At 37.1% G+C, this 15,384-nt stretch overlaps 1 protein-coding gene across 6 annotated transcripts in view; it reads left to right on the top strand.

Moving 5' to 3' along the window:
* astn1 (astrotactin 1) overlaps positions 1 to 15,384 on the top strand; it is a 339,194-nt gene that overhangs the window by 143,241 nt on the left and 180,569 nt on the right. For all 6 annotated transcript variants that reach the window (XM_011486590.3, XM_011486589.3, XM_020710964.2 and 3 more), the window contains 2 exons: positions 5,605 to 5,771; positions 12,682 to 12,876. In XM_011486590.3, coding sequence (XP_011484892.1) covers positions 5,605 to 5,771; positions 12,682 to 12,876 — 362 coding nt within the window. The remainder of the gene's footprint in view (positions 1 to 5,604; positions 5,772 to 12,681; positions 12,877 to 15,384) is intronic.

The following is a 15,384-nucleotide window of genomic DNA, read 5'->3' as shown; positions in this document are numbered from 1 at the left end:
TATAATGGCAAAAATTCCACGTTTTTTAAGTCAGAATACAGTTAAACTTTAGAAAAGTAGGGCTTTAACCCTTTACAGTCCCACCCCGATCGGCTTTTGATGTCTTGACAAAGCGTTTCCGGTGGTCTTTTAGCTATGATTATCCTATTTTTAGCTCAAACAAACAAACTTATCTTTTAGGACATAATTTCTGCAGGGTGGCAGTAGTTCATTGGAAGATCATCTCTAAATTGTGGGTGGGCTTATCACTGCACAGTCAGCCCACCTTCACACCCCGTCATCCTTTACACCAGCTAAAATGCCAGCTTGGAAAACGAAGACATGCATGGATCTAACTGTCAGCAAGTCCATGCATCATAATGGAGCGAAGCAGGTTGATTGTGGCATCTACCTCACAGCTACAAACAATTTCTGAAGACATTTTTTTTCTATCAACGTCTATCAAAAGTGAGCTGATTTTGTCATAGAGAAACAGAGATTGCCCCATTATGCAACACTTTACGTTAGTAATGTGTTCCAAATCGGTGCAAAGCCAGTATGATAAGCTACTTTTCTTTTCGTCAGAATTGGCTGATTCTCGTTGATCGTGTTAACCGTCAAAAAGGCGTGAGGTTTTTAGGTGTGGCCAGTGACCACTCCGGTGTTAAAGGCTGTAAAAAAAAAAGTTAAGAGAGAAGTTCCAAATATATTTTTAAAAAAAAACAACTCTTTTCTTACATCATTTAAGTTCTTTACAATTCTACCGCCACAGCACTTACACGAAACAACAAAGACGTTGCTAAAGTAAATATATCAAAGATAAATGAAGTTTTGTCATGTTAGTAGGCAAGGTCTGTGCCTTGTCTAGACTATTTTAGAATATTTTTACAAACAAAATTTGCTTGAAGCTAAGAATGTAATAACAGATGTAATAAAAGAAAACACAGAGACACTGCATTTCTGTTGTACGAGGAATTGATTTGCCTAAAAGCTCCTTTTTCCTCTGTTCTATTTCAGTCTTTTGGTAAAATCTCCCTCCTCTTATTCTCTTATGAATCATGTTGCATCATTAAATGATTTCCATCTAAAATAACCAAAGACCTTTTCCAAACACAACAAAGAAGTGAATGAGCTGTTCTGATCAAAGTTTATGGGCTCCGGGGACTGTTTGGAAGAGGAGTGGTTTTATGCAGAGGATTACGTATGATTCACCCAGGATTATCGACCGACCCTGTGAAACTCTAAAGTGATAACAATGCACAGCAAAGACTTCAGCTGCCACATATTCCTAATGATTATTGTCCTAGAAATAACTGGACAATAGCCCAGAGTTATCACTTTTCCGGCTTGTCGGAAGCCTATTATGGCGGTCAATAACCAAAGCAATCTGTGGTTATCAAGCTGCTCTGCAGCGACTCATCAATACGCATTCGCTTCTGCCTGAACCACATATTCACTCTGACTTCAGTAAGTTCCAGTGATTTAAAGACTGTGCCACAGATGTGTTCGAGAATTCAATTTCTCATGTGCTCTTTGCGTTACCAGTAATAAATCATTTATCACCATGTTCTCTTTGAGGGTGACAAAATCAATAACAGTTTATCAAGGAAGCAGGACCAGACATCACTCATTCACCATGTGGCCCCATTCTGTACAGCGACTTTTTACAAATGGATAGTTGTGGTGAAGTGCCGAAACCCAAGTAACCCAACAGGAGCCAGAATTTACATGACAACAAGTCAGCGGCTGCTCATGCAGAGTGGCCTGCTGTTTCTGACTGCAAAAGCATTTACTGCTTCCACTTTCAAGTGAGTTGGCATGAAATGCCAACAGTCTGTAAAAGGGAATTAGCAATAACATTTGTTTTAATCACACAAAGTAGCGTTGTGCAAAGCAATTGTATTTTTTTTCTCTGGCTAATCTTATTTTGCACATATTTGCAAAACATTATCAGGTATTGAGGTAGCTAACGAAGCCATCCTTCTGCTTTCGCTTTAGTCTCCACACTAAAAAATATGTCCGAGTTAAAAAAAAAGAACAATACAAGATGTTTTTATCTTGTGACAGGTGGAAAAATCGTCCATCTGCACTAAAGAATTTGTCTTGGGAAGATTTCTTAAAATAAGTTGTGATGTCCTGCTTTTTAAAGACAAAATGCAATCTTGAACTTAGCTAAAAACAGAATGGTTGCCTCAGTTCTCAGTTTAAAACCATATTTTTCACCACTGAATTGAATTGGCGTTGAAAGTAAGTATTTCCCGTGTTGTGCTAAAATTAAGAAAGATGTATTATTCAATTTTTTATTTCATTAAACCAGGCTTAGTAAAAGCTAACTAAAAGGTTACTCGCTTATTAGCAAATTAAAAAAAGAAGCTATTTCTACATTTTTACTTCTTTGTTGTTTTATCACACACAAGTCATATAACAAACTGAAACAAAACCATAACCCAAAACCATGGAGAAAGTGATATGTTGCATCCCCAATAAACACTCATATTTATATAAACTGCTCTGATAATTATGTCCTAAAAAAAGCGTGTTTTATGCAAATCTAGTTTACACACCCCTGCGCCCCCAAAAATATCCTATTTTAATTGGTACAACAGTCCAACTATTCTTAATTCTAGACTAATAAAATAAGACTAGAATTATACATTTTAAATATTTTTAATGTAGCAAAATCTCAGCAATAAATATATTAATGCATTCACTAAACAATGAAGAAATAGGTCTTAAAAAATACAAAAACTAAACACAATTGGGTCAAATAAAATAAAAAAGCAAAACAAAAACTTAAAAAAAAATTAAAAATCCTTCAAAAATAGTATTTTGCTAAAAATACAGTTTATCTTTCTTTTCTGCATTTTTGGGGCTTTTCAAGACTGACAGCTACACGCACATCAAGGGCAACACAGGTTTAGGTGCCAACATGTAGTTATCCGGGCAAGAAATCAGCAGAGACCTTCTCCATCTTTTCATCTACTGTCTAAATCAAACTTTATTTTATTTATAAAATAGCGCTTCTCATGCACTTTGTGCAGCTCGAAGCGCTTTAACACTAAAAACAGTAAACACACAACATTACAATGAAAACCCCAACCCACCCTTCACCCTTCCCACTCCCCTCCATTAAACCACATGACCCATGGCTCCCACGTACAATGAAATATGACTATGTAACTGTAAAAGAATAAATAAATAAATAAATAAATAAATAAATAAACAAGTATGGCTTAGCTCTGCTGTGAGGAAACAGTATCTGGGAATCCTTTCATACCAGGAGCCAGCCCGGCCACCGGAACATCGCCACAGTGCCCACCCAGACCGGAACAACACCGGGGTCCCCCTCACAGCCAAAAGCTGTAAAATTAGACCCCAGCCGCCCCAGCAAGGGCAACAACTGCAGCAACAACCGCTGACCAAGCCGGCAATCCCTGGAGGAAAAGATCCCCTCAAGAAACACTGGGGCTAAAATCATAAGATGCTAAAATTAAAAACATAAAAAAGAAAAAAACATAAAATTGAAAATAAGATGCATAAAATTAAAATAAATACATAAATAAAATAGCCTATACTAAAACTAATAGAATAAATTAGCAGTTAAAATCAACTAAAAGCTAAATTAAAAAGGTGGGTCTTGAGCCTCTTCTTAAAAACCTCTACTGTCTCTGTGGCCCTGAGTCTCTCCGGAAGGCCGTTCCACAGGCGAGGACCATAATGGCAGAACGAAGCCTCACCATAAGTTTTGGTCCTCACCTTGGGAACAACTAAGAGGCCAGTACCGGAAGACCTAAAGGACTTGGCAACTATTACAGAACGAACCAATGTGGGTTTTGTTTTTCATATCATAAAATAAAAATGACTTTTTTCCACATTTGCTGGAGTAACATTTATCTGGCATCCGGGCATCTTTTCCATCTCGTGCCACTCATAGATTATACATGAAGGAGCCATTTCTTTGTGTTTCACATAGACAGCAATGTCTTGAAGTTGAGTCTTGGCAACTGGACCTAAAATCTTCTTCCTGGAAATATTTTTACGCTCATCCGAGTGGCCTCATCAGTGGTAAGGGACTGATGAAGACACTTCACTCATAGTACATCCAATGCAATGTCACACAAAGCAAAAATCTTTGGGAACGACTGATCTAGAAGAGACTTTAACCTGATCAGAATGTCACTGGTGTATCACAAATAAATAACAAAGCATGTGTAAACTTAACATTGTAATTTATTTAAAAAAATGAATTAAGCCTTAATGTCAAGAGGACCTGGCAGCAGACATTGTTGACCGGAACTCGAAGGCCCCCCATTTCGCTCGAAAATAACTGTTTTTTTAACTTGCAACTCCAACGGTTACAGTTTTTTTCATTTTAAGCCTAAATAAATGTTTTTTACACTTCTGAGCAGACAATAAAAGCAATTACTGTCTTTGCCGCCATTTTAAGCCCATCTTCCTCACTGAAACTTTCTTTTAAACTGGAGATCATATTTGCCACGGTTGTTCACATTTATAAGCCTTAAGAATTCTGAAAACTTTTTAAATGTCAAATTGGAAAGGGTTTCCATTTTCCTTTTATTTAAGTGTTACATTTCTGAATAATTTTGGTTTGAAAATTAATTTTAAAATGTGCTGTATTTAGGGGCAAAGGGTAAAGCGACAAGAAATCCCACTGCAAGCTCGATGAGTCCTCTAGAGAATAAAGTAGCATTTCATCATTAAAGTTTGCGACATCTGGTTCCATAAATCCTTTTTTGTTGGTGTTTTATTTCCTATTCCTGTATGTTTTTGTTATGATTTGTAGATTTTGTACATTTGCTGTTTCAAGATTGTAATAATAAAAAAAAAAAATACAAAAGAGTTTATTTAACCAGATCATCTTTGGACTTTCTTATTATTAATTCAGAATAAAAAATCAAATATTCAAACTCCTGCTTCATTTTAAAGTTGTGTAATTTCCGCTTTTGATCGATTATGTTTGGCCCCATCTTGTTTTCTACAGCCAGGTCTTCTCCTTCATGTGGACACATGAGATCTGGCTTTTTAAGGTCATGTCTTAGATTTGATTTCTGCTCCAGGAGTTGAGTTCTGTCTACACGGCCAGGCTGCCGTTCACATTTTTTTTTAATCTAAAACTCGATAGACCTGTGCGAAACAGGTTTAAACACAGTGCAGACAGAGACGAAACACTCAGAAACCACAGGAGCAGTTTAAATGATATCAGGAATCAATCTCTAACACTGTGAAACACTAACATGAAGCCTTCTGGTTTTTTTCTTTTCTTCTTTATTCTCTGACCTTTTTTATTGGCACACTTTTTTCTTATGGTCACTACCTTAAATTGTTTTTCATGCTGATAACATGATCGTTTTATTACAGAACTGTCCCCTTGTCTGACTTCAAAAGGTGGGAACTGATTACCCAAAAAGGCTTCTCTAATGAAAACTTGCTGTTTGCACACTGAGGCACAGATGTTTTGGGCTCTGTTTACTCGTCCCAGAAGGACTTAATATTAACGTGGCTGCCTCCCTTCAGCTTAGAGAGCTTTCAGAAAGTGGACTTTAGTGAAAGAAGAACCTGTAATTGCTAACATCAGTCATTTCAAAACACTTGTTCCTCCCTCAGTGCCCTCCAGGGCTGAGTCCAATGAAGGATGGGACCGGGTGCTATGACCACCACATTGGCATCGACTGCTCGGATGGCTTTAATGGCGGATGTGAGCAGCTGTGTCTCCAACAGCTGGCCCCTCTAGAGGATGACCCGACGCTCTACAACATCCAGATGTTCTGCGGGTAAGAAAGCACACATTCAGCAGTTTAATCCATAATTAATGTAATCATTATATCTAATAGCACTAGCACATGCAGTCCTGTCATAATTAACTTGACAGTCTGTCAGACACGATAAGATAAAGATATAGAAGTCTTCCTAGCAACCTGTCAGCCCTCGTCAGATAACCTGGGGATTTTGCTAATTAACAAGCGGTTTAAAGCAACGCGTTCATTAGTTGGGGAAATAATTCCCATAGCTGCTGTCAACATAAAGTGTGGACTAATGGGTTTACGTACTTCTTCAGGTCTTTTAAAACATCTGTTCTGTAACTTTACATCTCTTCAGTAACATAGAATGTTTTTCAAAACTACATCATAGTCTTTAATTCTCTCTTTGGTATAAGAGACCGAGACGTGTTTAAGTAATATTACTTTAACCTTTAAATTTTTTGGTAAGAGGGTAAGTTTTTGTGAGGTGAAACTGTGTGAGCGTTAACCAGTCGGCCTGCATTCTTTAACCCTTGTGCAATCTTAGATGACCCCACCCTTGCATTGACGTGTTATCCCTACCATGACAAAGGTGGATAAAGGTGGAAAGATTTCATGTAATCCATGGACACCAGTGAAGATCACAAATCATTGAAGAAAAAAGGTTCAGTGCACTGTCTAGTGGGTCTAGATGACCCAACTCCCAATGTTAAATTGCCAAGGATAGCACAAGGGTTACACCCTAATGCCACGTACACATCGGAAATGTGATGGGAGTTCAAAAATGCCCTAAACATGATTTCTTGAACGCGCTTTTAGAAAACGGTGTCCACACTGGACTGTCGCTACACAACACTATAGCGCATGTACTCAGAGTTAGTGAGTGCAAAATGTCAAAGTGGTGCAAATCTTGCAAGTCTTGCCGCGACTTTTTCTTTCTTTATTTGATATATGAAAGACTTGGAGTCATATAATTCTGGTTTGGCAAAAAAATGATTATATATTTCTCCTCCATGATCAACCAAACGGTTAGCACTTTCGTGTTTTGAAAAGGATGTTACCCATACGTACTACCAAATCCCAGTCCCTGATTGGTCAACTGATTCAAACTTTTGATTTGCGGTCAACAGTCGCACGTTTTGTACGTCGAGCCCAAAAACGGACCTAAAATCTTGCCAAGTGATGGTTGAACATGAAAGATTTAGAAAAATGAAAGCCTGAAACGCGCAAATGTCGTTGGAAGTGGCTGCTTGAACGCACTTTGCTGAACCCGGAGTGAACGTAGCATAAAAATTAAATGTAATGCCAATTTACTATTTTATGGAAATTCTATTGCAATGGGATACTTTTTGTTTTTTCACACGAAACAAAAATACATCTAAATACATTTTTCTCAAATTTACTGTAAATTTCTCATTTGTAGACCAGAAAAAAAATGAAGAGTCTGGAAAAAAAAAAAAAAACTTTCAGCAATATTAAATGTGGGTTCATACATAATAAATCATATAATTCCTTATTAAATGCTCTCTGTAAGCTTCCAGATTTAAATCATGTGAACAAGAAATAAGTGGTTATCTTATTCAAAAGTACAAACCACAGACACTTCTTTTGTATTTCACAATGGATGGATTACAACACCTTGTTAGGAAATTAGCCAATTTCGAAATTTAGAGAGCCTGTGTGCTGGTGGAAGTGCGAATGCATGCCACAAGGGCCAGACTTTGGACATGTCTGCTTTAACTAATAATTTTTTTATGTGTCTCTGTCCTCAGAATCTATATTTTCTTGTCACCAGTCTCCCATAGACCACATTCAGGCCTGGTAGTCATTTGTAACATGTGTGTCAGAGTAGCACAATAAGAAAAATGAGGCATTAGCTTCCGTAAACCTGGGTTAAAATGCACTTCTGCAGCTCAGCATTCATCTGCGATTGCAGACATTAAATCTGGGCACCAAGCCAGTCTTTACCCAAATGTTTAATTTATATACAAAGCTTAGATCACATCTTAATTTTTCAAATATTATCAGGGTATCTTCAGAAAAAAATGCAGACAAAACACATTTTAAAAAACGGTTGAGAAAGTCTTCCAAAACGTTTCATTTACCTTTTGTGAATGACGTACTCTCTATTTAGGAGTGATTCACATGTTCCTGTGCATAAATGTGAATGGAGTCCAATAAATAGTAGATGGTTGTTGGACTTAAAATGGAAAAAAACAAAAAACAAAAATCCAATAAAAAAAACTTTGTAAAGCTTTCAGAAGGCATAGCCAGTACTCCAGTCTACTTTTAAAAAGATTAATAGGAATTATTGAGAATGTCTGGCTCCTTTGAAGCAGAATACAGATGAAGTAGGTGGGGTCTAAAGCCTTTTTCACAGAATGCTGCTTTTCTAAAAAATAAGATAACTGTTGCGATTTTAATTGCAAAAGTTTTTGAACAACTGCCTCTAGCATTTATCTGACATATTTTTCACTCCAGGTTTTCGCTTTAGAACATATTGACATCTCTGTGTCAATTCTGAATTATTCAAGTCTTAACGTTAGTTCATCTTTGAGTCCATAATTGAAACTCTCTCCGTGGACGATTGTCGAGCTCTCCCTCACAGTTTTGGAGTTCCAGAAGGGAAAAACATCTTGTTTTGCTATCTCTAGTCACATTATTGTTTATGATTAATGATCTATGTCCGTTATGGTACAAAGGCTCTAAAAAGACCCACTTTAATCATTTTTTGAACTATTTTTAAAGCGTTCCCATTTATATTTAGCCTTTGACCTATGTGATACGAATTATTAAAAACAAACTAACAAACAATGATAGCAGTCTGTAAAACGATTAGTAACAAAAGCCCTCTAGAAATCAACAAAATACTTTCTTTGTTGAGAACAAAAAAAGGGAAAAAAAATCAAATCAAGCCTCAAACTAAGAAGCCACATAAACATTGCATCAGTGTCTTGGTAGCACTGCACAGGAAAGTCATTATTGGATAGAAAATACCCCTAGGAATTCTGTCGGGGAAAAATATATGGGTTGAGTGAGAAATTCATTCGTCATCATGATGTGTTGAAGAGAAATGGAACAGATGCGTGAGTGTGAAGGGCAAGTTCAAACTCTTTTTCTTTATATTTGACAGTTTCTTCATGGAGAAAAATTCAGTGAGTTACCTTGGAGTTGTCAGCAAACATGGTGTGTAGTGTAACCGGCTCTTTCTGTTACGTTTGGTTAAGGGGACATGCCGAGAAGCCGAGTTGCAGAAGGTTAAAGAGAGCAAAAAAGTAAACTAAAGACGTGTTGAGATTTGTGGGTTTCGAAGCCAATCCGATTACTTTTGAATGTGAAACAAGAGCCTCTCTCTTTAAAAGCCTTTTTCTAATAGTTATCTTTTCATCACTCCTGTTTTCCAGCGCCATAATTCATGCTAGATTTACAAGAGTGTGATAAAAATGCCGCTTTATTTAATGCCAACAACAGCATTGTATTGTTACCCCTTCTTATAATGCAAATGTGGCTAATCCTTCCCATCAGAAATTGGCATTAGCCCTGTGATATTTTGGCATTCATGGGAAAATGTCTCTGGATTGAAAAACCTTGAATAATTATCTTCTTATCAGCCCACTCAATACCCAAGTTCCTCTCCCTTATTTTGCCTGCTTTCAGTTCACATCTGTGCTTCTTTGGCCTTAGGTTTGTTTTACTCCTAAACAGGAGAATGGAACCCAGGGGACAAAGCTTGAGCTTAAGTAAGAAAATGTAAATGTGTAATATGAGTTTGTTCAAGTACTTCAGTTTATTTCTACGGTGCATTTTAACCAAACAAAATTGTAGCAGTAACGCATATAGCGCATGGTGTTTACGCTGGACAAGCAGGGATGGGCTTCTTCTTTAACTACTGTCTAGCGCAGGGGTGGGCAATTCCAGGCCTCGAGGGCCGGTGTGTCTGCATGATTTCCAGATAGTCTTGCCCTACTCATGATTGATTACCTGGTTCAGGTGTGTCCAGCCAATAATCTTGCCCTACTCATGGCTGATTACCTGGTTCAGGTGTGTCCAGCCAATTAGAACATGCCAGAGCAGGGTATGCTGGAAAACATGCAGGAATGCGGCCCTCAGTGCCCACCTCTGGTCTAGCGCATGTCCGCCACCTACAGTTGGAAGAGGTTTGGTGCAAAATGTCAAAGCGGTGCAAATCTCTTGAATACATTTCTCCAGGCTTTTTCTTTCACTGTTCTGTTCTGATATATAAACGACTTGGTGTCATATAATCCGGCTGGACGCAAACCTCAATTATTAATTTGTCCTCCTTGACCTCAGTTTTCAAACGTGTGGCACTTCCGTAAATTTATAGGAACGTCACACATCACCCCAAATGTAAATCCCTGATTGGACACAGTTCGATCTGGTTTCACTTTCAACGTGCGTTCAGTGGCCGCGCATTTTCTACACAGAGCCAGAAAACGGAAGCCCGAAATGGGCATTAACGTGGATTTGCATAGACTTTTAATTAAAAGTGGCTGCTTGAACAAGTGTTGCTGAGGGTGGTATGAACGTAGCTTAACATTATCAATAAATGTATTTATACATATTTACCAACAGGTCGAAACTCATTAATAGATATTCAGGTAATGTTAGCTACCTGTCCAGGGTGTTCCCTGCCTTCCCCAAGTGCTTGCGTAGCTGGGATAGAACCTGAAAGGGATTCAGCGGATATGGAGGATGGATGGATGGATGGATGGATGGATGGATGGATGGATGGATGGATGGATGGATGGATGGATGGATGGAAATCCTGTTAGCTAACAGTTAGCATCCAGTCAGTAGGAAATGCACTGTCAGTATTAAGAAGCAAAGTGCAGAAGAAAATTCAACTGAGGGTTAGATAAGAAAACCAAAAAATAGAGACCCTAACTGACATATTTTACAGGAAACCAAAATTAGTGATGAGTAGAATGAGTCCCATCTGGGTTACATTTATTTCTCATGTAGAAATCAGATCTCAACTAAAAAATCAGATTTGGTTGGATTTTTGGTTTGAAATGGTTTATTTCAAGCAATCAAATAGGAATAGTACACAAAAAGAACACAATCATCAGTTATACATTCATACAATAACTAATCCTATTTAGTATAATTAGACATATAATTAAGTATTGCTTGAAAGGGAGTGGAAGGAATCGAACTTACATAATCCCACCCCTGTTCTACTGTAACCATTTTATTACATGATTTATCAATATCCGGTTCATAGAAAGCACATGACAAAGATGAATTACTTAAATTATTTTGTAAAAAATAAATTTTAGAAAACAACATGGCAATAAAGTATCCAAAATATATGCAGATTATGTTACTTTTAAAAGTCATTGATATGATAAAAAAAAATTATAATAATACTGTATCAGTAAAATAGACAAAACACTGTTTCAGGAATTTCCATAAAAAGATTGGTCAAGTATCAAAACTTAAAAATATGTACAAAATTATGTATCATTAGGAAAAATTCATGAATCAGCCTATCATTTTTTTTTTAAACAAGTGAAGTAATATAATTAAAAGTCAATCAATTTGACAATTTTCAGATGCATAAATGAATAAGAGTAACTCTTCAAGAACCTGACTGGAACACCATTTTCATAAATAAAAGCAAAACAATATCCAATGATGTTCTAGTTCAATTATACTATGTGGTTTCAATATTGCATTAATATATTGTTTTGTATTAGAACCTGTAGGCTACCATAGATATTTGTTTGGAGAAATATGCCACTGTTTAAAAATCCTGTTATGCAAACACAATTACTTTTTCTCTTAAGAGAAGAAAATAAGAAGTTATGATTGGGTTAAAATGACACTGCAAAGAATTTATCTTCTTAATGCCTTAAAAAAATAATATTTAGATCAACACACAAAGACATCTTGACTTTTGTTGAGCTCCAATAAAAGCAGCCAAAAATTGATGCAACAGAAATGATTGTTCCCAGAATAATCTTTAAATGAGTTGCTGCTCCATTTAAGTAATAATAGTAATAATTCCAGTGAGTAGAAACCTGTTTTTCAGCTGAAAAATGTATAAAGGATAGAGAAAAAGGTTTTGTTGAAAAACTGGGAAAAAAATGGCAGTAGGTAGGAACTGGATAGTTATTTGCTCTAGCTGCACATATCACATTAAAAGACTGGCATGCACAATTTGTCATCCTGCACAATAGAAGTAGAGCATGTAAAGGATTTCTGCATTCTGAAGCATTACCTCTAGAGCACAATGTCACAGAACAGAATAGATCCCTTCGTTTGTTATTCCAGGGAAAGAGGGAAAAAATAAATTCCACGCGTATGCTTTGTCGTGACAGGGAAAGCTGCAGACATAAATGGCTAAACGGATAAGACACATTCTCCATTTTAAATGGTGGTGGAACAGATGCCCCCTTTTTATCATTTTGGGGCCTTGTTGCATCATTTGGTCGAGTATTTTTGTGTCAACAAGAGTTTGGAGCCCTCTAGTCGTTTTAAGTTAAGTTGTGTTTAGTAGTTGACATAATGTGAACTGTAGTAACTGTAATGATGTCAGGATAAGTTGATTAAAAATGTAGTGTGTGGCGCAAAGCTGCTTTGTGGTAAGTGCTTATAGATTTGCCATTAAAGATTTAATGTTTGGGTTCACATTAGTACATGTGCAGTGTAATTAGACCTAACTGGTTTAGCCAAGAGTTTTACTTTAAGCCATTTTTTAAACCTCAATGGTTGCATGAATCTACAGTCTTTAAATGGCCACGTGACAAAAACAGATGAAGCCCTTTTCTGGTTTTATTCTGTATATGGGTTTCAGCAGTCAGATCAAGGCAACAAATGAAGATAAGTAGCAGTTAAGCAATGCTAAGTCCCTACAAATATTTAAGAATGAAGGAAAATGATAAATCACGTTCAATGAGTAAAATCCTTGTCACCCTAGGTGCATTGAGGACTACAAGCGCGGCCCTGATGGGAGGTCCTGCCTGCCGCTGTCTGAAGCCTGCACTGAGGGGATAGACTGTGGCGAAGCAGCAGACATCCCAGCTAACCAGACTGTCTTCGGAGACCTTTTCTACGGATACAACAACCACACCAGAGAGAGCACCCCTGGACAGATCCTAAAGGCCACTTTCAGGTAAACACACAGGCTGTTGGTGATGCAGGGCCTCGTGGAATATTGCTGTGCCATTTGTGTCCCAGCAGGGGAACTGTGACGGAGTGTTACGGCATCTGGCTCCCACAGTTTTGACATCATTGCACTAAATCGGTTCTAGTTACCGGTCACAACATGAGCAGTAAGATCGACAAAAATGACAGAGCTGATGCCAAGTTAAAAAGAAGAAGAGTCAATGGCTGCAATGATACATACATACATTAAAAAAAAAATTATGAGAACATAGTGATTCAGTAAAAGGGGCACATCGCCAATAAATGGTCTATTTTTAAATTGATGTCATGTATAAGGCAGACCGAGCTATAAGGCGTATTAGGCGAAACAAATGAATACGAAATAACTGTACGTTTGTTAGACGGAATCTAGTTTCATCTGAGAACCAAATACGTGACTGTCTTGGCCTCTATGGGGTGTTGTCTCCCCGCCTTTTTTCTCTCTACAAACCCTATTCATCTCATTTGCAGGTGTTTCATAGTTATGAGTTATTACTCTCAATAATTTTATTTTTATTTATTATAATTTTTTTTTGTAATAATGACAAGATGATTATTTCTAGTGTGAGTTTCATGATGGTTACTGCTATTGACTTTTCTAGTATCAATATTATAATGAATGCATAGTTAATATATGTCTCTAGCCTTTCCTATCTATCTATATGAATCTCTGATAATGTATCCCTAAATACTGTATCTATAATTAGCAGAATGCATGATGGTTAGTTCAAGCTAGTGGATGGAATTCACTCTAGTTAACCTTACATCAAACACACACACACTGTTCCTTTAATTTATTTTTTTATTTACTTACCTCCTGTTTTTGTGTGTTAGTATTGGTAGTTGTCTTTTTTTGTCAGAACTGTTTTTCCGGTGTATTGTCGTTTGTTTGTTGTTTGTTATTTTTGAATGGGAATCCCTCTTGGCGGAGGGCTCTGTATCCCTCCGCCGCGAGGGTGTTATACGTGGCGCTGTGTTGCGGAGAAACGCATTTCATCACGTAAGTGAATGAAATGTTAGCCATGTTAGCTTATTCACTATACCTTTAACTCCCAAACTTGTTGTAAAAAAACAGACTTATAACGCTTAAACAAATGTTTTATAATTTCACGCTAACTCCTAACATAACTCCATCTAAAAACAGTCCGACACTGCTACACACCGGCCATGTTAGGGTATTTACAATGACATCCAACCCTGACATCAGCAACTCGTAAACAGAATAAACTGACATTTTTACCTCTCAAAATCACTTCAACATCAGAATAAGCACATCCAGAAGGAATTTATATAAAAAGTGCTTTGGACTATAAGGCATACTGTAATTTCAGAAAAATTAAGGCTTTTAAGTATGCCTCACAGTGCGGAAAGTAGTACGGTAAGTTAATAACAGCTTGACTGCAGGTGCTTATCTGAAAGGATAGACTTCTTGTAAAGTTGGAAAGGACGGCTGCTTTATAAATCCAAACAAGAATCTAATTCCACAGGAAAGGAGCCTGATAACTGAAGGGACCATCTTTCATTCTGCTGTCGAAACCTTAAAGAAACAAAAGTAACTCTGCATTTTAAATTGTGTCTTTTATTGAGAAAATACGAGACATGAGATTCTTAAGATATGATGGAGCCTGGTCTATTGAAAGATTTATATTAGACGGAAAGACTTTTAAAATCTATTCTGGTTTCAAAGAGAGTCCATTTAAAGAAACATGACATCTACCTCCAGGTTACATTACAATCTGCAGGTAGTGTTTAGGATCAGCTGCAGACTATTGGTAAATTGATGGATTTAAATCTAAGGCGCTAGCTATCATGTTTTCTGTCTTTAGATTTTAGCGTTTAATTTAAGAAGGCGTGCTTCGCTTTCTATTAGCACCATTAATCAAGAAACATTGAATCACCGTGGTAACAACATGGTCTTGCTGCAAAAAAAATTGTCTTTCAAAAGTAGGATTTTGTCCTGAAAGGTGGAAACACGGAATTTAGATGCTCCTCCCTGAATGGGGGCTGGCCCCACAGTTTGACTACTGCCTCAATGGTCCCACATCTTGGATAACTCAGCAGGTTACATGTTCCCCTTGAAAACAATCCTTCAGACATTATCCCACAATCTCTATCTAATCTAATCTAATCTACAATACTTTTGCTTGTGACACTTCCATACATTAGAAAAAATTAAGCTTTATTATCAGTACTGCTAACATCAAGAAGTTTAAAATAACTAAGCTTTTTATAATATGACATATGATCTTATGTTGCTGTGATTTCATTTCATTTATGCCTAGAATTTAAATCCAAGATCAGTAATTAGACTGAGTTCCTCAATCTGTATTTTTCAGTGGTCTTGCCTGAGCAGTAAATGTGTCAGTTAAAATTCAGACTCTGTTACCAACTGTCACACTGTATCCAGCAAGGGATTGGTGGTAGCATCATAAATCCTACAATAATTCTTCTTAAGCACAAAGTACAAAAGAAACAC

Source organism: Oryzias latipes, chromosome 17, assembly GCF_002234675.1.
Source record: "Oryzias latipes chromosome 17, ASM223467v1".
Taxonomy (NCBI): domain Eukaryota; kingdom Metazoa; phylum Chordata; class Actinopteri; order Beloniformes; family Adrianichthyidae; genus Oryzias; species Oryzias latipes.
This window is presented reverse-complemented; position numbering and strand designations above follow the sequence as displayed.